The sequence below is a fragment of the Equus caballus genome, chromosome 23, assembly GCF_041296265.1.
Source record: "Equus caballus isolate H_3958 breed thoroughbred chromosome 23, TB-T2T, whole genome shotgun sequence".
Lineage (NCBI taxonomy): Eukaryota > Metazoa > Chordata > Mammalia > Perissodactyla > Equidae > Equus > Equus caballus.
In genome coordinates this window covers 48,780,835-48,804,445 of record NC_091706.1, presented here as the reverse complement: position 1 = coordinate 48,804,445, position 23,611 = coordinate 48,780,835, and the positions used below count along the sequence as shown (strand labels likewise).

General features: G+C 33.4%; 1 protein-coding gene across 13 annotated transcripts in view; it reads right to left on the bottom strand.

Moving 5' to 3' along the window:
• CCDC171 (coiled-coil domain containing 171) overlaps window positions 1-23,611 on the bottom strand; it is a 293,940-nt gene that overhangs the window by 81,246 nt on the left and 189,083 nt on the right. For all 13 annotated transcript variants that reach the window (XM_070248923.1, XM_070248931.1, XM_023627387.2 and 10 more), the window contains 2 exons: window positions 5,136-5,281; window positions 3,073-3,127 (listed from right to left, as the gene is read on the bottom strand). In XM_070248923.1, coding sequence (XP_070105024.1) covers window positions 3,073-3,127; window positions 5,136-5,281 — 201 coding nt within the window. The remainder of the gene's footprint in view (window positions 1-3,072; window positions 3,128-5,135; window positions 5,282-23,611) is intronic.

The window sequence follows — 23,611 nt, the reverse complement described above, 5'->3', positions numbered from 1 at the left end:
GATAGCCATGTGAAAGAATGAAGTCAAATCTTTACATCACACCATACACAAAAATTAACTTAATACGGACCAAAGACCTAAATATGAGTTAAAAGTATAAAAATCTTTGAAGAAAATATAGGGGAAAATCTTCATGATCTTGGATTTGGCAATGGATTCTTAGAAATAAGACCAAACACACAAGCAACAGAAGAAAAAAATTGGACTTCATCAAAGCTAAAAATTTTTGTGCATCAAAAGACACTATTAAGAAAGTAAAAGGATAACCCACAAAATGGGACAAGGACGTATAAAGAGTTACTGTGTAATGGCTACTGGGTTTCTTTTTGGGTGAGGAAAATATTCTGGAATTAGGGAGTTGTGATGGTTGCACAACATTGTGAACGTATTGAAAACCACTGAAGTGTACAGTTTAAAATGGTCATTTTTTTAAAAAGTTCCATAGTTATGGTTTTTGCAAAATAGAAAAAGCAGTTGAGAGTTCAACTAAATAGAGAAGTGTTTGTATGAAAAATGCACCTCACGAAAAGTTGTGATGACGATTTTGTTTTCTCTTGTTCTTATTTTTCTTAATCCCAATAACCTGAAATTAGCCCAAAAAAAGTTTCTTAATAAAAAGTTAACTTCTGACTTACATTAAAAATGGGCATAATAAAATATATATATTTAAATTCAATTAAAATAAAACTTCTGCTTCTTTGAAAAATATATGCTTTTAAATGAAAATGACTGGCCTTCCTTATTAAATACTAGCATCAGTCCCAAATGAGACTTAAAATATAATATCTAGTCAACTGCTTTGTATTATACAGTTTTAGGATTTGAAAAGTTGAATGCAACGTGTCAAATTTAAAAACTAATAACATTAACAAAATGTAATTTTTTTCCTAAAAACAAAGACATTCAGTTTAAGTTCTTTAAAATGTTAGAAAAGAAACAATGTTAACATGAAAACAAGTTTTTTCTATTTGATTATTGTCAGAAGTTAGTATTAAAATTCAACTCAGAAGGTAAAAAATAGTTTTATTCTAGAACAACTGATGTGAAAACACATGTGCTTGAGAAATATAAATAGCTATACTATTTGACTGTGTACAGTAAACTTTGCTAAAGGGTCTGGATGTAAACACAACCATTTTTACAGCACCATGAAAGAGCCTAGACCCTCCTTCTATACTACTGTTAGTTTCTCCAAGACACTGAAATGCCACTGCACGGCCCAAGGTGGCCAGAAAAGCAAACCTGTGAACTCCCGCATGAGGACAGGTGGGCTGAACCAACTGAGAGCTTCAGAGGGACTCCCTGGGCCACTTCCTTATCACCAATTCCTTCTCACCCAAACTTCACAGAAAAGGGAATTAGCCCAATAATCAATCGACCTTTCCTAAATTTTCACTTCAAGCTTGAAAAGTAATTTACAATTTAAAAACCATTATATAATTAGAAAATTCCAAATACATAAATCAAAATAATTAACTATTAAATTTGAAGGCAAAGAAAGCCAGAAAGCAAAGCAGATCTAGAGGACTGCAGGCCAGTGCTGCGGACGCCCGTCTTTCCATAAGACACGCAAATCCAAAGACGAACTGCAACTGAAGAGCTGTGTGAATATAACTGTCCCGTTGCAATCAGTCTTTATTATATTTAAAAAATATATTTTGCCATTCTCATAAGGAACGGATAAGGTACAACATTTATATTTCATATTGATAATGGTTTTTCTCTGATGTCAAAGTCCAAGACAGCTGCTATCCCACTTTTTTTTCCTCCAGCTGGGAAGATGAACAAACAATGAGATTTCAAAGGCAAAGTTAACTATATAAAAAGGTATGCCATATATATGACAATTGATTTTTCCTACCCAAAGTCTTACCAAGTACAAAAAAATCTAATGAAAGATGTCTCTTTTCCTACAAATTTAAATTTCAGATTTTTAGCATATACAGATTTGATGTGACTATATTTAAACTATACTGACTAGTTACACTTTTTTAAATGGAGAGGGGGAGACATCATAGTTTCAAACAAATATTACTTAAAAAAAACAGCACTCAGAATATTAGATCTTTTTTTCAGAATGCTTTTGGCATTATGAAATAATGCTAATCACTTTCAATATCTAAAAGAATACAGAGGCCCGGTGTTTCTAAAATGTTAAAATGTATTAAATATTAGTTTGTTCATGTTTATTTAATATCTCCTTAAAAAGGTTAGTTTTTAGGGTATTTTTAATTGATTTACAAACTATATTATATAACAAATTTGATTCACAAAATTATTCTAAATATGATTCATTCATAAATCCCATATATCTTAAAAGTACTAGGTATTTATATTTTCAACAAATTGCCTATTAGACAGTAACAGAAACACACAAATAAATTTCTCTATTTTTAAATAATGAAATAGTGAGAACATTGAATCTGAAATGCTAACAAAACATAGTTAGTTAATATATTAAGTTTTTAGTAATAGCATGTTATCCTTGTTATGGTGCTCATCACTACAAATTAAAAGTCAATTTAGCATACAGAAGTAATTAAATTTGAGAATAATATAATCATATTAAATGTATTAACTTTCTACTTTAAGAATATATTCTTATAAGAAGGTAAATTACAACTTGAAAAACATTACTGCCTAGTTAAGGTATATGAGTACTGCCAAGTACAATACATTATGTCTCTCCATATACATATATAGGATAGTAGATTTAGGAGTGGTAAGAGGTTAGACGATGTGGTCAAACATTTTATTATTATGAGACATGTAAGAATCTTAATGACCTCTGGTTCATGCAGCAAAGACCACAAATAATTCAAGTGCAATTATACCAGTTTGGGGAAACCACTATTTTCATAGTTTTATTAAGTACATAAAGTGAATTCTGAAAAATAGCTATGCAATACAGCATTGTATAATACATTTTCAGCCATTTAAAAGAATCTTTCTGTTGATTTATTTTTAAAGAAGTATAAAATGAATTACAGTACTTTGCAGTTGATAAAAATAATGACTAGGAGAACTGTGTCATAATATAAATTGAACAATATGTAAGAAAAATTACAGTACCTTATGAAGCATATTTTCTACTGTTCTCATATGATTAGCAACACATTCTTTGTCTCTATAAAAAAATAAAAAATTAGGTGTTAGTAAAACCCAAGCCTTACTACAACTGTTACACATTTTAGCATAAGTCACTATTATTGAAAAATAAAGGCTGGTTATCATTGTACTCCTTCTAAAAGTGTAAAACTTAAACATATTTTCATATTTAACTGGAATATGTTCATATTTAACTCATATCTTCAGTTATGCCTGCCATAAATTAGAGGCGGGAAATCTCAAGGATATCTTCAAAGTTAAAAAAAAGTGAAAAAGAAAGAAAAAAAAAATAAATTATGATTACATTATTGATTTAAAATGTGCTGGAAAGGCTAAACTTTTATTCTTTTGGTTTATAATGAACAAAACTTTTAAAATCTTAGTGGTGGTGATATATTTATAAATGACCATATTAGGCAAAATAATATTTTCCTTTCTACATAGACTTTTTATGCTATAAAAATTGCACAAAAATCCTCTATGACCCTGACTAGAGCTATGCAAAGTTACTAATTTCTTCTATCACTTTGTATACTGAATTTAGCCTAAATAATGAAATAAAAAGTGTGAATGAAAATGCTGAAGACAAAAGTTTAATGGTAAATTATAAATTGAGAACTGTAAATAATGTATTAGCTCTCCAAATTTCAAATTAGCTTTCTTTAGTGTTATAAGAACATGCATCCATGATCACAGATCATACACATGCCAAATTCCTGAATTAGTAGCAAGGTTTGAAGACACAATATGAATCTGGAGGTTTTCTAATCTTGTTTTCATTAATCCCAGAATTTTCAGAGCTATAAGACACACTAGAAATTACCTAGGCTAAGCTTCTCCTTTGACATTGGGAAAATAAGACCAAACAGTGACAACAAAAAGCTGATTTAGTCACACTTATATTTTTTAAAAATGACAATTACATATATCTAATATGGTGGTGCAATGTTATAGAGCTTTACAATTTTCAAAAAAACTACTGGTGGCAATTGAAACATGCCAGTATTTTGGCCTTGTATAAACTCATCTTTTCATTACCTATGAGTGATTTTCCAAGCCCACTGGCAAAGCTGTGGATATCCTAAGATTGCAAATTCTCTGTTCCGTGATTTATTTTACAGACTAAATTCATATTTCATGATGTTTTATGCTTAAAAAGAGAGTTTGTCTCAGAAAAATTTTTAATTAATATACATGTTTTTGAAAGTACAGGAATCCAGAGTTCCAAATTTAGAAATCACTGAGTTTATTAAAATTAAGCGTTTGTTTAATCCATAAATAGATTTTCTTTAAGCCATGCTATTGTACAAAGGACTGTCTTAAAGTATTCCATAAAATTTGATGTGGGGCACAAATAAAAATACCCAAGAGAACTGTTCAATTTGAACTTCACAGTGTATGTCAACTTGATTACCTGGTAAAAGGAAAAACACTCTCATCACATTTACATCGTTGCCCACTCTGAAAACTGTACATTTTTTCTGTTTAACATATTAGAATACACAGCTATAAAATGAAATGAATTTTCCATGATGAATATGTTTTTATTGCACTTAAAAAGATCCAATGATACACATGTTGATTGTATACTAACATTTCCTTATGGAAATGTTACTTGCAATATTAGTATACTATAATATACACAGAGCAAAACTTGGAGGGCAGTAGGACAGAAGGGGATGAGCAATATGTGATAGAAGAAACTATGCAAAACTTTCAAATAAAGAGTCTTACATTTCATATTAATGAAAACATAGTTTCAAACATGTAACACTACAACAGAGCCCAAAGTACACATAAAGGTTATACAGAAACTTATGCTTTTCTGAAGTCTCTCAATAAAATATACATTTAGTATATTGAGTCAAGAGTTTTCTTTTTTGAGGATATATCAGAGAATTTCAAAGAAAGACAGCTGTACTTTTGTTTTCTAACACTGTATTATCCAGGGCTAAAACCCGGAGCATGAAAGTAAGAATTGATCTTTTGTCTGTTTTAAGTGATCTCCCCAAGGTCCAAATGCTCACTTGGCTGCCATGCGGAGGGCACTCTCTGCATCATGGATGTTCTCCTCCAGTCGACGCTTGTCCTGCTCCAGCTGGGTAAGATGTCTATTGAGCTGACGCAGAGATTGATCTTTTCTTCTCAGCTCCATCTTTGCCTCGGAGAGGCTCTGCAAGCAGACAGAAAACAGAGTTACTTGTCAGCCCTGATAATTAACTTCAATTTATGCCATAGGCTATTAAACAAAGAAGGATACAGACTGACTGAGAAGTAGACTTGGGTCATTACACATCAAGGTTTAACAAATTTTCTGCAAAAATTTTACATACTTACTAATTAGAAATGATAGAACTGCTAAGATTTTGAAAAATGTTTAGCTACAAAATACAATTCTATTTTATTTTTTAACATACTGCCAGGCAAATAAATTTTACTCTTTGTAAAAACATCTGATTATAAAAATCTCAAGTTGCATTTTCTTTTAATGATTAAAAAAACAAAGATTTCACGGGTGAAAGCATATGAAATTTAGAATCTATTTAAAACAAGAACAATCATATGCCCAAAGTGTGTATGTGATTGAGACGAAGGTGGATTGCAATACCTACAAGAGAATGGGGAATCCAAGACTTAATAGCACCACTGCTTTCTTTATAAATATATCTATAATAGTTAGGTGGCTATAGATGTATCGGTGAACAAACAAATCAGACTCTAAAATAAAATTCACTTACTTCCCATAAATAACTCTCACGTCAAGGATAGCAATACAAATGTGATTAACATGTTTCAACAGAGAAAGTTTTGAATAATACTTGCATTTGGAATTATTTATATCCCATAAATATTTTCCCGGTCACAGAAGTATAAAATCTGTTGATTGATATTTGCTATTTGCTTTAATCTGAAATATTCACCTAGCACAAAAATCTCAAGATCCACGTGTACAACTTTATCTTGGAACTTTAGGGCTAAAGGTCTTAGAATTAGAAACTCACAATTTAAAGGAATATTTTCTAGACCTCATTTAAAATTCTAGGATGTAAAACAGTATAGGGACCAGAGGATCCCTTAGCACTAAAAGCCTCATTCCTTTGCCTATGAAGTTTCTACAATATGAGCTTATCAAACAGTTTTTCCATTAAATTTCTTAGACAGTGAACTAAATAATTGATTGCATACACATAATATTTTTTCTTCTTGCTCAGAGTTTAGCCACACATTAACACAACGATGCTTCAAATATCCAGTAAAAAATAACCAAAATGCGAGGATTTCAAATTCTTCTAATAGTATTCTGTTAATGCATTCACAACAGGTAGTATAAAAAACTCAAGCTGCCTGCATAGAGCTAAAACAATTAATTCAGTCTAAGCGCTAGTAAACTGAAAGAAATCATCAGTCAAATCAGGTATATAAAAATGTTAAAAGTTTTTAAATTGAGTATTTCACTTTTCAAACAGTCAAGTTGCTATCAAACACAAGTCAAAAAATTAAAAATAAGCAAATTGTGACTACTTATTAGATATCATATTTTATTTTAAATCTTTATTATTAACAGAACATCAAGAACATCCCATGATGGAAACAGTCTCTTATTCAAACCAACTTTAAAAAGACAACAAAGAATAGATTTTTAAAAGCCATGCTAAACCTACTTATTCTGTGCCAATGTTAAGATATTTAAAGGCATTGAAGTGTCACGAGATTTCTTTATTTAAAAAAGTAAAACTCATTTGAATCCTTTTTTTTTTTTTTTAAATTTTATTTTTTCCTTTTTCTCCCCAAAGCCCCCCGGTACATAGTTGTGTATTCTTCTAGTTGTGGCATGTGGGACGCTGCCTCAGCGTGGTCTGATGAGCAGTGCCATGTCCGCGCCCAGGATTCGAACTAACGAAACACTGGGCCGCCTGCAGCGGAGCGCGCGAACTTAACCACTCGGCCACGGGGCCAGCCCCATCATTTGAATCCTTTTAAAGGCAGTATGTCTGACATCTTTCAGGGAGTGAAAACCGCTATTTTTCAAATGTGAAGATAAAACTAATGATCCACCACCAGTTACACATAAAGCTTGAATTCTTTTTCCAACAGAAATGATAGATTTGTGCCAATCCATTCAAATTCTCTTGCTCAGTAACTCTTATGACTAGAGGTTTATATTTGTGAGGAGTGTTCAAGATATTGTCTCCAGCCTTGTCCAGATTGCAGCTCACCAATCTGAGAGAACACATGACCTTGGAATCATTGTAAAACACAACTGACTTTTCAGGAATCCTACGATACCCTTTCAAAGAAGATAAAACTCACAGCATTAGAATTTTTACGATGATCTAAATCTTCCTGTTTCCTCTGGCTTTTATCTTCATCTCTCAGGGGCAATGGGAGGGAGCCACCAACCTCTTCTAAAGCCTGCACTATTTCAGAGAGTAGCAGAATAGCCTATTTTAAGACTGAAATTACAGAAAATAAACAAAAAGTGGTATAAACAAAGTGATATGGATTACACTTCCTTGGTTTGAAAATTAGGAGATAGGGGGCTGGCCCAGTGGCACAGCAGTTAAGTGCGCACGTTCCGCTTTGATGGCCCAGGGTTCACGGGTTCAGATCCCAGGTGCGGACATGGCACCGCTTGGCATGCCATGCTGTGGTAGGTGTCCCGCATATAAAATAGAGGAAGATGGGCATGGATGTTAGCTCAGGGCCAATCTTCCTCAGCAAAAAGAGGAGGATTGGCAGCAGATGTTAGCTTAGGGCTGATCTTTATCAAAAAAAAAAGAAAGAAAATTAGGAGATAATATAGTTTTTGAAAAAAGGATAATTGTTGTCATATAACTTATAGACACAGAATTTTCATTTCAAAGAGTTGAGGGACATCACAATGGAGTCTATATACATCAATGGATCCTAAGGTTCATGGAGATGTGTACAAAACACCAAGACATAGAAAGTGATTCAATAATATGTCTTTTCCCTAATAATCACCTTTTTTGTTTTTGATGACAAAAATAGAATCTTTAGAAATCCTAACACTGAGCTTTAAAGAAAGAAAAATGTATTTACATATGTGTACACATATATATCATATACAAACATATGTACCTACACCATACATAATATATATTATATAGCAGATATATAAAATTTTAAGTTCAGCTTTTCTTTTCTCCTGTTCAGATTTATCTAATTAAAACCCATGATAAACTTTATGGACTCTAATATTTCTAACCGAATGACTGAAACCAAGAGGGTGTGCCTCTAGGCAGCAAGGCAACAATGATAAGCAGCAGGTTAGCCACTAATTTCTCAACGAGGGTAGATTGTGAAAGTGTGATGTTCTGATATCCAAGAAACTGTTCAGGAGAGAATAGGATAAATCAAGTTTAATAACTCTGCTCCTAATTGTTCCCCCAATGCTCAACTCTAATTACTTGGAGAACTCTCCTGACTGTCACCTGATATTAAGTTGTTGGAAGCTGAGCCTGGAACAGCGAGATAATCAATAAACATTTAGTGGGGAGAAGAATGAAGATCCTGTTAAGCAGTGGGAACCTGCAGCACCCAAAGCCCTTCTGCTCATGAGAAAACCTATGGGACAGCCATAGTGATTGCAAAGCAATAATCCAAAGCACTGTTTTTAGGCCTTGAGGCCTTTAGGCAACAGTACATTTGAGGAAAAAAGGTTAACACGGTCACCCTAATTACAGCCCACTTTCACATACTTCATATATAAGCGAAGACAAGCCAATTAGGTAGAAAGGAAGATAAGGGAAGTTTTATTTGTATACTAATTAAACCCCTGATGAAATTAAAGGAAAAACATACAGCTCTGTAATTGTGTCTGAGAAAGGTCACTTCAGGTTCAGTTATCAGAACAGCACAGCCTTGAGATATTTCACTTAATCCACAACACAGCCCTCATTTTGTACTCAGGTCTTAATATTTACAAAAAAAAAATATTCAAAGCCTGATACTGCATTTATCTTTAAAGTGTGTTGTGAACAATTTTAGCTGTTAGAAAGTTAGTGCTAAATATGATAATGAGAGTCTTTAAAAAGACAAAAAAAATTCCACCTACACAAGAACCAATGCCACACTATGATTTATCAAAGATCTTGAGTTTTCACTTTAAATCAAAAATGTTTCAAAGCAAAATTTTACAACAAAATCCAAAACTGACTGTATTTCAAAAGCTATTCTGCAATATATTTATTGTATTTCTTTTTAGATGATGTTTTGCTCACCTTCATGTAAAACTGTCATAGTCCAGGAAAAAAAGTCAATGCTTTCACTAAACTACTCTTATAAGAAGATATTTCTACATTTGATTGTTTTCTTAAGATGGTCACAAAAAGTATTTACTACTCATGAAAGCTAGCAGGAAAAATAAGGATACCAAGTAGAGGGAAAGCTTAGGGATAGAATACATGGCAGATATGAATATTAAAAACATATGTGTTTAAATGTCTTTTTTCTTATCTATAGTTTCTGAAGTGTGTATAATAAACATGTATTACTATTGAATAAGAACACAAATTTTTTTTAAGTCACATAATTTCATACATCTAAAGCTTTAAATGTTTATTAAGGCTAACGTTTTTAAAAATGAATTGTAAATATAAATTGAACTTCTATTAGTTTGCACCTATGATAAAACTTTGCGCAGTGGAAATATTTTTAACTAACAGCTTTATTGAGATATAATTCACAAACTACATAATTCACCCTTTTAAAGTATACAGTTCAGTGGGTTTTAGTATATTCACAGAGTTGTGCAACCATCATCAGTGGAGGTCTATTTTGAAAAAGAAGTTCTTTAAAAATAAAAACCACAAAACTTATGAAAACGATATGGCTACCTAAATATTGAATGTCTCATTCACCAAACCCTAATTTTAAACTACACAAGATATACAAAGTTTATAATTTTGTTCAGTAATAGTTTCAAAAATATAAAGTTTGTAACATGAATTCCCTGAATCAGAATATTTGATTAATAAATACGGTTTAGAGGCCTGGCCCCGTGGCCAAGTGGTGAAGTTCACAGTCCGCTTCGGTGGCCCAGGGTTCCCCAGTTTGGATTCTGGGCGCAGACCTAGCACTGCTCATCATGCTGGGGTGGCGTCCCACCTAGAAGAACCAGAACAACTTACAACTAGGCTATACAACTATGTATTGGGGCTTTGGGCAGGGGGAAAAAAAAAGAGGAAGATTGGCAACAGATGTTGGCTCACAGCCAATCTTCTTCGCCATAAACACATACATAAATAAATAAATGTGGTATAGCACAAAAGTTAAAGTTATCTGAAAGAATGGGCACAACTCTCCAGTTAATATTTCTGGATGTTACGGGCATCATCCCACACAGTTCCTTCTCATGAGGGTACAGTATAGCAGTGCTTCAGACCATTAGGCCAGCTAGGAAGACTGAGCCCCAGGGGATATCGCTTTTATAGATTTTCTTTTGTCTAATGGGAAATATGTATGGATCCACATTCCTGCAGACTAAAAGCTAATGGCTAATTCAATTTGGTGTAAAAGTTAGCCCTACAAAATGAAAGGCAAGACAACAACACAAGTGTTATAAAGAACTAAGCTACATTTCCTAGGTCAGGAAAAAAGCATCTCTAACTTTTTTTTTTAATTTACTGCTGTCTGCCTGTAACTTCTGAATAAACATTCCTAGATTGTGATAAATTGGGTAAAACATCTCAGGGCATGAAAACTAATGTCGGAAAAGGAAACAGCACTGTCTTCAGCCCTACTATTATAATGTGACAACTAGAACGCTATATTAATCAAGAACTGAGTAACTGCTGAGTGGATCAAACTGTGCAGGTTGCCACAGAAAGTATAAAGTTAAAATGATACAACCAGCAAGTCTACAATGGGCATACAAGTCAGGGATGAAACTAAAGAATAAGAGATTTTACAATAAAGCTTGAAAATCTGCGAGAGAAGCAATTAGAGAATTTACAATAAATATACAATAGTAAAAGATCCTGGTATGTGGTAAAATTTATATAGGAAAATTTCAGTCTTAGTATTCTATATTTTATATGGATAATTTGAAAGAAAAGTTCTGCAATTTTAAGTCATCTTCCTTAGGGACACATCTTTCATTATTTTCTCACAAGAATCCCAGGCAGAAGGTAGGTGACATATTTATAAACTGAAGTTGAAGATCAAATAAGTCACCCACTTTTGGGGTTGAATAAATGACAGTTCTAGTTAGAATTCACATGTCTAGTAAGACAACAGATGTGAAAGTATCCTATAAATCGTAAAAGGCTACATAAATTTAATATGCATAACTAATGCAATACTTACACTTCTACATGTAGTGTCATTACATAGTCTTGTTTAAATCCCCACCTATATGTGGCTACTTATGAGCTTCTGTATTATTTCTACATCATCATTAATACATATACATAGTATATATAAAAATATATATACTTTTTAAAATACCTATTTCTATCACACTTGAAAAATGTAAAAGAAAATTAACAAAAACAAGTATAAAATAAGTTATTTTTATAAATAGGCCATATGGTAGATGATTATCAAAATATGGAGCAAATGAGCGAAGAAAATTCACCTTTAAAATTTCAAAGTATGCTGTAAGATTTTGTTGTAAAATGCTTTATGATTATTGGTACCATATTCTCACATATTCCTTTGAAAACGTCCTCCTAAATTTCATTAATATAAAATGAAAAAGTTAATCCTTCCCAGTCAACTAGCTGAAAGTGATCAACAGTAAAACATAACGGAAAGAAAAGGAACCTCATAAAAGTGTTCAAAAGATACTGAATGCTGTTTGTTCTAAGCCTCAAATATATACTACAAAATTCTGGCAGACTAAAAGTGTCAGAACATAATGAGGTAATGTGGGAGAGAAATAGTTAAAGAACATTTTAAATGACAAAAAAGAGGATAATAAATAGAATCGTGAGCGCTCTCTCAACTGGAAAGTACACTCAGAAAAGTACAGAACAGACAAGTGGTAGCTAGATTTATTGTGACACAGGGCATGTAAGCAGTAACGTGGCAGTAAGGTTTTCTCGGAGTGTAAAACAAACTGCATTTAGCTGCACTACAGACCTTATGAGACAGAAACTAGATGCAGGTGACAACCATCATGATGTTGTTAGAACAAAATCAGTTCTTCTATGACCTCTACCTTCTCTCAGTGAGTCTCTGAGAAATACACGGGGAGAGAATACACATAGGTTCTCCTGTTGGACCTTGTCAGCTACAGACTACCCATCAGGTTCCAAACACTTCACACAGCTGACGATCCTAGGCTTAACGAGGTCCAAAAAGTTGCTGAATTCCCTGGTAATATTTTAAGTGAGTCAAGTTATGAATTAGGTTGTAGAAAAATAACATTTAGAATTAAATGCTGTTTTAAAATCATCTGAGAATTACCTAAAACAACTGTCTAAGAATAATTTGAAAGAATATGAATAATTTATATAGGGCTTCATATAGGTGGATTCCTGACATTTAAATAAAAAGAATCGTTGGAAGAATTTTTCAATTTCAAAAATTCTTTTTGTGATGTAATTGAATAATAGGGTAGGTAATTCTAAATAATAATTAAAATACTCTCACATTAATATTTTCACTGCATTACAGAATTTAAATGACCATTTATCTAGAATATGCTGTTTATTAAATAATATTAATAAAAGTAAGTCAAATATTGGCTGAGTAAAACTCAATTATTTAAGAGAATCTGAAGGTCAAATTTAAATTAGAAAAATAAACTTAGGTTCTTTTAAAGTTAAATGTAAATGAAACAAAGTCTGAGTCTTTTCTTAAAAGTTAATTCATTGGATGAATCTTTGTGTATTTAAGTGTCTTACCACTGATTTCTATCTCAGTGTTAGAGGTATATTCACAAGGGGAAAGTTCTGAACAGCAAACGTTTACGAACATTCACTACCTGAAGCGTCTCACCTTTGTATGAAGGCACTAGGTCTGTTCCTGAACAATGCCTGTCCCTGTAAGTATTCAATAAATGTTCACTATTATAACTTATTTCCCCCAAATCCTGGGAGAAAAAAATAGCTGAGGGACAAGTGAACCACATCATCATCATCATACAAGCATTTTACAGCAGCCACATTAACTCCTTTGATTTCTCATAGTCCAGTGAGGTAGATCCATCATCAGTCCTATTTTTACCCAAGGAAACTAAGAATCAGAGAAGTTAAGTCACTTTCCCAAGGTCATGAAACTACTAAGTGGGTTTATGCCAAAATGTGAGCCCAAGTCTTCTGAATCTAAACCTTTTTTCTTTATCACCACAATGATATTAGTAACCATCTCACCAGATTTTCCATAAAATCCACTAACTGGGAAATCCCCATGGAAGTGTAAAACCAGTACTTCACCTATTTATCAAGTGCTCAGTAAAGTACTGCAATCTATTTAAATGGCTGCTTTCCATTTATAGTGAAATGAACTCCAACAAGGACTTTAGTGTAATATAATGAAGTACTTTCAATGAAAAATCAAAGCATAGGGGCCAGCTTGGTAGGGCAGCGGTTAGGTTCGCACGTTCCGCTTCGGTGGCCCGGAGTTTGCAGGTTCGGATCTGGGGTGCAGACCTACACACCGCTTGGCAAACCATGCTGTGGTAGGCATCCCACATATAAAGTAGAGGAAGATGGGCATAGACGTTAGCTCAGGGCCAGTCTTCGTCAGCAAAAAGAGGAGGATTGGCAGATGTTAGCTCAGGGCTAATCTTCCTCAAAAAAAAAAAATAAATAAAAGCATACACAACTGAAGATTCCTTGTGTGAAAGTAGGATCACTGTCATCACTTATAAAATGTATAATGAAATAAAAAATAAATGTTTACAAAATAAGGATGAATTTTATAGCACTCCACTATAGTATGGAATTTTATATCTCAATACCACATTGTGTTGCTGCTTTTTTTTAACCTTTCAAAGAGCATTGGAGATCTCTGCATCTCTTTCTTTTATAAGTTAGCAACAATAGCATTGAATTTTCCCTGCATATCTTGCAATCTGGCTGCCTAGTGTAACATCAATATTTTAAATATTTATTACAGGATCTCCATGCTATCACAACAGTGTATCAAGCTCTATAACATCAGCATTTGTAGCTAACTCCCCCTGTTAAGGAGATTTCAGCTGCTACGGAAAAAGTCATCTATGCGACTAATTTAATCCCAGAAATGCACAGATTATATTATAATGTTATAGTAACAGAAGAATTAGTAATTAGTACAAAATTCATTAATCACAGATAAGAAGTAGAGCTGCATTTGATTTAAAAGAAGTTCATTACACTCACTCTGAAAGGGATGAAAGAGAGGAGATGGGGACAGGAAGGGAACTGAAAGAGAGGTCAACGATTCAAATACAGTAGCTCTGGTGCCACTCCAGGTCATAAACGTTTACCTGCAGCAAGCCTGTGAGAGGAAACAGGGACGAAGCAAAGCGCAACCACAGCAACACCTGCTGCTTCACCTAGCTGCCCTCGCCTCCCACGCACCTGATCCGGCCAAGACTCTAACAGGGAGGCAACAGTGAGACAGAGTCCCCTGAATAAAAAATGTACTGTCATTCAACTTGGCCCCGAACATAAAGCAACTTCTTCATTCAGTGCCCAACTGAAGAAATGGCAACATATTCCAACACAGAAGAAAATCTGGCTGTTTTGGATTTGTTTAGAATATGTCATCTCTAATTTGCCCTTCCAGAAGAGACATTGTAAAGGAATAAAAACAAATAGAAACAGTTCATTGAATTGGGTAGACTGAAAGGAGTTAAAAAAAACAAAATAACTCAATCATTTTTCTACTATCAAGTATCCCCTGTTAGATTTCCCTAAGGGATTCTTAAAGATATTTTTGCCTATGCAAGATTTTTGCCTTATACACTGATTCTAAAACCTAACCTCAACACAGGAGGTGACTCTACGGTATTTCTTTGTTCATTCAACATACATTTATTGTATGCCTCTCCATGCCAAAGCCATAAATAATAACAATAACAATAATAGCTAACACTTCCTGAGTACTTACGCCAAACATGAATACGAGCAGTCTTCATAACAACTCTGTGAGTTAGTACTACCATGATTTCCATTTCACAAATGAGGAAACTAAGGCACAGAGTTCAAGCAACTTGACCAGGACTACACAGAGCCAGAGTTCAAAAGCAGACAGTCTGACATATAAATAAATAAATACAAAGAACATACTCCTATCGGAAATGACTTCCTATCTAGAAAGATGAGAAGAGGTTTTAAAAGCAGCTAGTATTAAATCTGGGTGTTCAGTGTTGTGAAGAGCATTCTCAGCAGAATAAAACGGTGTGTTCTGAGAAATACAAGAGGTAAGGTATGGCTGAAGGATAAGGAACTATTGAGAATGGCAGGAGAAAAGACCAGAAAGTTACATATAGGCCAGATATGGTCAGAAAACTAGACTTTTTCACAAATGACATTTATACAGTGCTCCAGAGAGATGCATCCAGACATCTTAGGGGAAACATTTGAAATAGTGGACTCCCAACCCCCATTCATCTTTCAACCAGAATTTGCTTTAATGTTTTCTACGAGCTTTTGTATAAGATTTTGTTCAAACAAGGGTTCCATGGCTAAAACGTTGTCAGCTATTATCATAGAAAGCCATGGGAAGCTGCTGAAGGAAGCTGCCGTGGAGCAGCATTCTCTGATCTCTGTCTCAGGGATCACATCTACAAACCATAGCTGCCAAATTAGGATAAACACAAGAGATCATTCTGGCCAGACTGCAACAGCTCATTCACATCTTCAGATGGACTCTAACGAGGGTTTAATAAGATTTCACTTTTGAGGATAAAGATTCAGTGATATACTAGATAAAAGAGGATTTTAAAAAGAACTGGCTTGTAACAGATAGTTTTCCTTAGTATGCTAAAGAGCATTCTATCAAATTCACTTCTACATTACTCAGAGAGTACATATTAAATATTTACTTTTTATAAATTCAGCATCCTAGCCATATATTTTCTATTTCTACTAATAACGATATGAATTCCCACAAGTTATTTGAATCATATGACAGAGAGTCATAAACTCTGAGTCACAGTAGAAATATATGATGAAAAGAACATATTATTTTAGGGGCACCAAAAAGTGAGTTAATAATTAAACTTAGTGATTATTTTCTAAGGAGAACTCCATTATTTGGTCTATAGTTTAAAATTTTTTTTTTTAGATTTTACCAATAACGAATTGGTTATTATCTTGGGCTATTTTGAAGAAAAAATGTTTAGAACAAGGTCACCACTGACAATAACCATTAAGTGAGGTTTCTAAATAACTAAATGGGTTGGTACCAGCTCTCCCATTATGTGATAAATGAACCGTGAAAGTTATTTTTTTAACATATCTGAGCGAAATATATCATTTTTAATCCCGCTTCATGCCTATGAATCATAGAAAAAGAGACTGAAGCTGACTAAATAGGTTATTAAAACAAAGACAAAGGCTCACATCTAAAACAAGCACAGTTTCAGCAACAGTTAGCAAGTTCAAACAAAGTACTAGGAAAAAGCAGAGGGCTGGGCCCAAGCCTCAGTGCAATTTCTTGAGAAACTGTGCTTAGCAAAACTTCTTTGTTCAGGTACTAACAGTTGAAAATGTATATATTCCAAGGAAGTAACTTGATACAGCAAAACACGTTATTTTATAGCTTTGCTTCAAACGAAATTTTCCTTTGTGAGGATGTGTACGTGTGAGTGCATGTACCCAAGTGTGTGACACACATGTATACATACATACTGAATAAATAGTGCTATTTGGATTACAAAGCGCTTCCCGTAAAATTAGCATGGTTTACATTTCTGATCTGTCTGTAACCAACCCATTTACCTGAAGAAAAACACACAGCTATTCCGCCTTCTAAGTGAGCAAGATCACCATCTATGGTGACTCCTAGAAATGTCAGGCATGTGGCTTCTGGAGCCTAGAAAATGCTTTACCAAAATGTGTTTAACCGAGTCTAGACAGTCTAGAACACTCACATTTATTCAAAGAAAAACAGCATAACACACTGAATAATCTTCTTATTTTTATACTAATAAAAACTCTAGGGCAAGAGACAAAAGTGCCAACTAGACATTACGGCTCACTATTTACAATTCTCCTAACAAACCAGAGGAAAAGAGCCACATATGTTAGAATGTAAAGTTATACCAAATTTGGTCAATATGGTTAGCTAGAAAACAGATTCTTTATCTTTTCTGTATTTTGTAAAGTAAAAAAAAAAAAAACATAGTTATTATAGTGGATTGCATTTGTTTCACCTCCCTGAGGGGAAAGTATACTCTCCTGTCCCACTGATGTCCAGCTTGACTCAAATGACTTTCTTTGGCTGATGAAATTCGGGCAGAAGTAAAAAATGTCACTTCCTAGCAGACACAAGACCAGCAATGCCATACATACAGACATCTACCACAAGATCAACAGGATCCAAGATAAGAGCTGCTCTATTAGCCTTATTCATAGAATGAGGAACCCAGGAAGCAGCAGCCCAGCTGATCCATGACGGGTACAACAGGTGAGAAGTCACCCGAGTAAGGCCACTGAAAGAAATTCTGGAATCACTTGTTAACAACATTACACAAGCTTTCCTGACTGATACAGTTCTATTCCCACATATGGCAAGTTACTCTAGAATTTGTACAGTTATGAAATCATCAGTGGATACTTTAGAAAATCAGTTTCCAACCTGATTTAATACTGGACCATCAGTAGAAGAAATGAATTTAAATATTAAAAACTACAGCAAGTCATTTGATTTTTAGTCAGTATAAAGATATGATAAAAGTATATTGCTACCTTACAGGAAAGTGTTGAGTTTGTACACTACAAATCAAAACAAATTTATCTGTACAACTATAATTCATAAATAACATGTTCTTCCAAAGCCTTCTCTAACTTATGTATGGTATTATCATGTTTTAATTTAATATTTTCCACTCTAAAAGATCTAATGAGAAAATATATCTAAGAAATTCTTTGTTCTTTTTCTTTCCCTTATTGAAAATAAATTATACTTATTGACATTTAAAAATGGCCATATATATTTATAAATCTGAAAAGGGGCATTATAATACTGTAGAACATGATATCTCATATTCTTAAATACATATATGATATACATTACTAATATGCATGTAAATACATAAATGTATACATTTAAAATTTTGAAAGTTATACACCAAAATGGCAACAGAAATACTCTTTTCTTTTTTCTTATTAGTATTTTTCCATTATTTTCAGCATAATATGTATAAACTTTATGCAATCAAAAAATGCAAATTCATAAGATTAACTTTCATCACAAAATCTTAGTTTAAATTTATATACAGGATATCATAACAATAGTAATTGAAATTGATTTTCTTAAATGTGCTTTACTAAACAACAATAAGAAATTACTCAGTTTTATAATCTCTTATCAAATGATGAAAATTTTATATAACTACACACACACACACACACACACATATAGTTAAATTTAATCAATATCATTTATCCAATGCCTTGGAAAGAAAGTTTCAATGATTTGTCTTCCTTTCAAAGAATAAGCAATAAGGACCTTAGTATTTCTTCAGCTGATAGTCACATCATAATACACAGCCATCTGATTTAGGGGATTTTGTCAAACCCCCTCTGTAATTAAAGCTGCATCTTTTTAAGTCTTTTAGCCACGACACGGCATAGAAGCCCTAAATCCACATTTTTTACAAATAAATGATTTTCTAAATTCCACAAGGACTCTATGTCACACGACTTAGATCAGAAAAACAGATGAATTCTATTTCCATCACAGAAGCGCTCTTGATGATTGTGGTCCACTTTGATACTCTAACTTTACTCCTGAAATAAGATAAAACCACTATCAAGGTATTTCCTGTTTCATCTATCATTGTGATTTTCCTTGTTGGTACTCTTAAAGACAATCCTTGTAAGGCGCATATACCTCCCTAACTATGTTTTGGAATTTGGCCAGGTTTTTGCTGTAGAAGACAAAACTGACAAATGTGCTTTATCCTTTACAGTTTCAGGCATTCTAATTTTATAGAGGTTAATACCACGTTATATAGTTTTCTGGAATTAAAACATAGAAAATAATACTTGCCAGCATTCCATTAGATCAAAGCACTATAAAGTCATATTCATTAGGTAACCCTTTAATTGTGAAAATACTAACATAAAATGCAATTTATTAAGATAAGCAAACACCGGTCTTTTCTGATAGCACGTTAAGTTAGTGATGTAGCAGTGAAATATTACTAAACTTCCAAATATAACTTGAGCATGTTAATTAAATGTTTCCTATAAACAGAAAGATATCATGATTTAGACTACATAGTTCCACATAGGGGTAAAATTACCTCTAAAAGGAATTAAATACTGCCACCTAATCACGTCAGAAATATAATCATATGATTAGATAATTACCTCCAAAGTCTGAGGCATTTAAATTTACGCTCATTCGGTTACAAATGTAATATCCTAATGCTGGTTACTATAATTGATCAGAGTTAAATTAATATTTCAGAAACAAAATCATCACTAAGTCTCATGAATGAAAACTAAAGCACATTCAGAGAGTAAATAAATTTTGGTTAGCCCTTTAACTTATATTATACTCTTTACTAATTTAAAAATGGGCCCATTGAAACAGCAAATAAAAGTATTTTCATAGTTAACCATGGAATATTTGTAATTAAAGTATACAGTTTGGGTCATTTTTCACATCAGTGCATTCGGGGGGATAATTTTTTTCTAATAGAGAAAGTCTTACTATTATCCTCATCAATAAAAATCTCTGGGTTCAGTTTCCTATTCTACCAATTGCCAGCCCCACAACCTGGGGCAAATTAAATTCTCTGTGCCTCGGTTTCTTCATCTACAAATTACAGACAATAATATTTATCTCCAAAATTACTTTAAAGATTAGGTGAGATTACTTTCAAATTACTTAGCAGAGTGCTGAGAAAATAATATCTAACGCAAGGACAGATGCTAACAAAACTTACACAGTCCCTGAAGCCACAGTGCACACAGAGGTTTATATGATCACAGAGAATCCCTCTGAAGTCAGTAACAAAACAAACCACTGAGCAAATACAAGTCATAAGATTATAAAATTGCATATTTATATTAATAAAGTATTTTTAGTGTATTACCAATTCAATTAATCACATGGGAAATTATTTAAAGAAACTAAAGACTCTCATTTAACAATGGCAAAAATTAACTTCAGTCATTACATATTTTATGTGGCATAATATAAATGTAAAAATATCACTTACGAAATTACAATTAGTTTACATCACTTGAAAATTCTGGTTTTCAGACTGAAATGTATATTTCAGACTAAAATGCAGCTTCATTTAAGCATGGAGTGCCGAGAGATCAAATGCCAACCGCAGCTGAATAAAGTCAAATTAGAAGAGAAAGAGATTGGACTTGTACATCATTGAGAAGTAGATTCACATGTGAATGCTCACTGTAGACTTATTTGGCCTTTCTATTGTGTTTCACAATCAAAAGTTTAAAACTAAAAATCTTTATAGACTTAAACTTGAGTGGAAAGGAAACAGAAACCATGGGGAAAAGTTGATTAAGACGAAAAGTAAAGGCACCCAACGGAAAATTCCTTGTAAGTAGTACTTCTTTACAAAAAGCAAGACAAACAAACAGGAGGGCAGGGCAGGGGACAGAAAAGAAATCAAAGCCAAAATACTCAAACACCTTTTAACTATAAGGGACTTTAATATTGCAACAAAACCAGAGAAAGAAAGAAACCCGGAAAAGTCACACACATTGATATTCAGGCTACCAGGAAAAACATGATTTCAAACATTTTTTTAAAAGGCAGTTTTGTAGGCCTATTGATTCCTTGTGCACATTTCAAGGTAAAGTAGTTACTTTGTAGTTGCCTTAATAATATAACAAAGATCTCTCAGGAATCCAGATTTAACAAGAACCCTCTCTATTTTTTGAAAGAAAATCTAAAGACAAGTTACAGCTCAAACGAACTGGAATAAATGGTATGCAATTGCATGTGCTTAACATGCATCTACTTAAGTAATAATCTCATTTTTCTTCCAAAGCATAAGTCAGTAAATCTTTCCTGCTGCACTATAAATTCCAAGGTCATGGACAGAGATGTTTATTAGTATAATTACAATGAAGAAATAATACCATTAAGCCTCCAGTTCCAGGTTTCATAAGTTAATAGAAAGAGAAGATTAAGAAAGTGTCAAGTGTGGTTATAATTCTTTAGACACTAAAAAAATTTCTAGTATAGCTCTCTTCTTTTACATGATCTAACTTTTCTAGTTTCATTTTCATTTGATCTTTGAAGTTGCTAACATTTTTAAAAAGTACTTGCAAAGTACAGTTTTGTGATCATAAAAATTAAGATATGGCCTTAAGAAAAGAGGGGGAAAAGAGCCAAAATTGCTAAATGGCTGAAAGGAACTCATTTATAATATAATGAATCACTCAACTTTAAAGAAATTCTTTAACAGGATCTCCATGTTCAATTTCTAAATACTTAAGATTCTACACAATTCTTAAACAGTGTTTGAAATCTATCTCTATAGAACTGCAAATATGCACAGTACCAGTAGCTTCTTGAGTGCCCTCCAATATCCAATGGCTTCACTTTCTACTCCCAATAATAAGCAGAGAATCAGTATTTCAGAGAAAAAGTTTTTGACATTATAGTCAAAGACTTTGGGACATGGTTTCACATGAGAAAGAGAATTGCATTAAATGGAAACACGTAACTCTCAACGTCTGCACTTCCTTTTATTATGGACTTTATCATATTAGAATTGATTGAAAAGACCAGGTAGTTGTTGTGGGGGTTTATTTGTTTTGTTTGGGGGAAATCGCTTCTTTAACATGCTTTCCTTCTAATAAGCAGCAAACGGTCCTACAGAACGTAGAAAATAAATGCCCCTGCTGTCTTCTGTCACTAGAAGAATACATGAATGATAATACCATAGAGTTTGCGCATGTACACTCTGGTTATAGCATATCTGAGACATTTCAAGTTAAAGGAAATCTCAGCAGGTCATCCAGATCTGGTGGATCTTTCATGTCCTACCTCTCATAACTTTTCACCACCGTTGAAAAAAACAATAATAAAGATACTTTCTTGTAAGGATATTTAGTTTAAACCAGATATTCACTTAATGCCTGAGTCACTTATGAAATTATAAAAACATCCCAAACAGCAATCCCACAAGGAATTTTCTGGGCACCACCAGTTGTATCACTACTTGAGGACCACCGACCCGCTCAGATCTCAATAAGTCTAGAGGAACACCAACCCCTTCGGCAAAGACAACAGAGAAGTTTATTATCCTTAATAATCTCCATAGACTGCCTCAATCTCACTCATTCCGTAGTGAGCTTCTTTTGATATTTGCTACCATTATGACACACAGTCTTTACAAATAGTTTTAACACAGTTCTTACACACAGTTTACACATATCTTTAACATATATAATATGAATCTTTTGCATAGTGAGTTTTGCAGAATCTTCTCAGTAAGAGAGAAAAACACATGGCAAGCAGAACTGATAGCAATTTAATTTTTAGATGCTTTAGACCTTAAAATTAGTAACTAACTTTCATGGTGCCCTGTTTAGCCAATCTCACATCTTCAGATCTTTCGTCTCTCTCTTCCTTTCTTTCTGCTCATTCTCTCTCATCTTCCTGTGCTTTCGGCATCACGGCTTTCAGTTCAGACACACTTAGGTGGTCCCAATTTCTTTAAGCTTCACTTGACCATCATCATCTTTCAACTTACCGTGTATCATCTTTTCTTTTTGTCCTTGTTAAATCCCCAAAAGTAAAAATCTATGTCTACTATACTTTCATTCCCCATCCACACACCAGATATAATAAAAGAGTAAGAATTTTGGAGACAACAGATCTAAATGTAAATTACTACTTTAATATTTACTAGCTGAGGAAGCTTGGTCAAATTACTAACATCCCCGAGTCCTGTTTTCCTACTCTGTAGAAAAGGAAATTATGCTGCCTATATCATAGGTGGTTGTGAGGAATGAACATGACAATATGTTTCAAGTTTCCAGCAGACAACCAGAAACAGTAATCCCTCAATAAACTAAATGCTTGCTATCCTTTGCCATATGAAATCTTGCCTGTGGTTTCACTACTCTCCCAGCAGAGGCAGGACTCAACATGCTAGTGTCCAGTTCCCAGCCTCTTCCATATGCCAGTCAAGGAGAAAGCTTCACTTATGAACTAAAGGTATACAAACCCTGTTGATTATTTTTTCAAATCAACAGAAGCTAATTTTCTGACGTGTTCTTAGAAAAGAGTGAAATAATGTTACAGAGAAAAAATAGTTTTAATGTGAAACAACAATTCTCTGACAACTACAATTTTTACAAATAATATCATTCAGTCT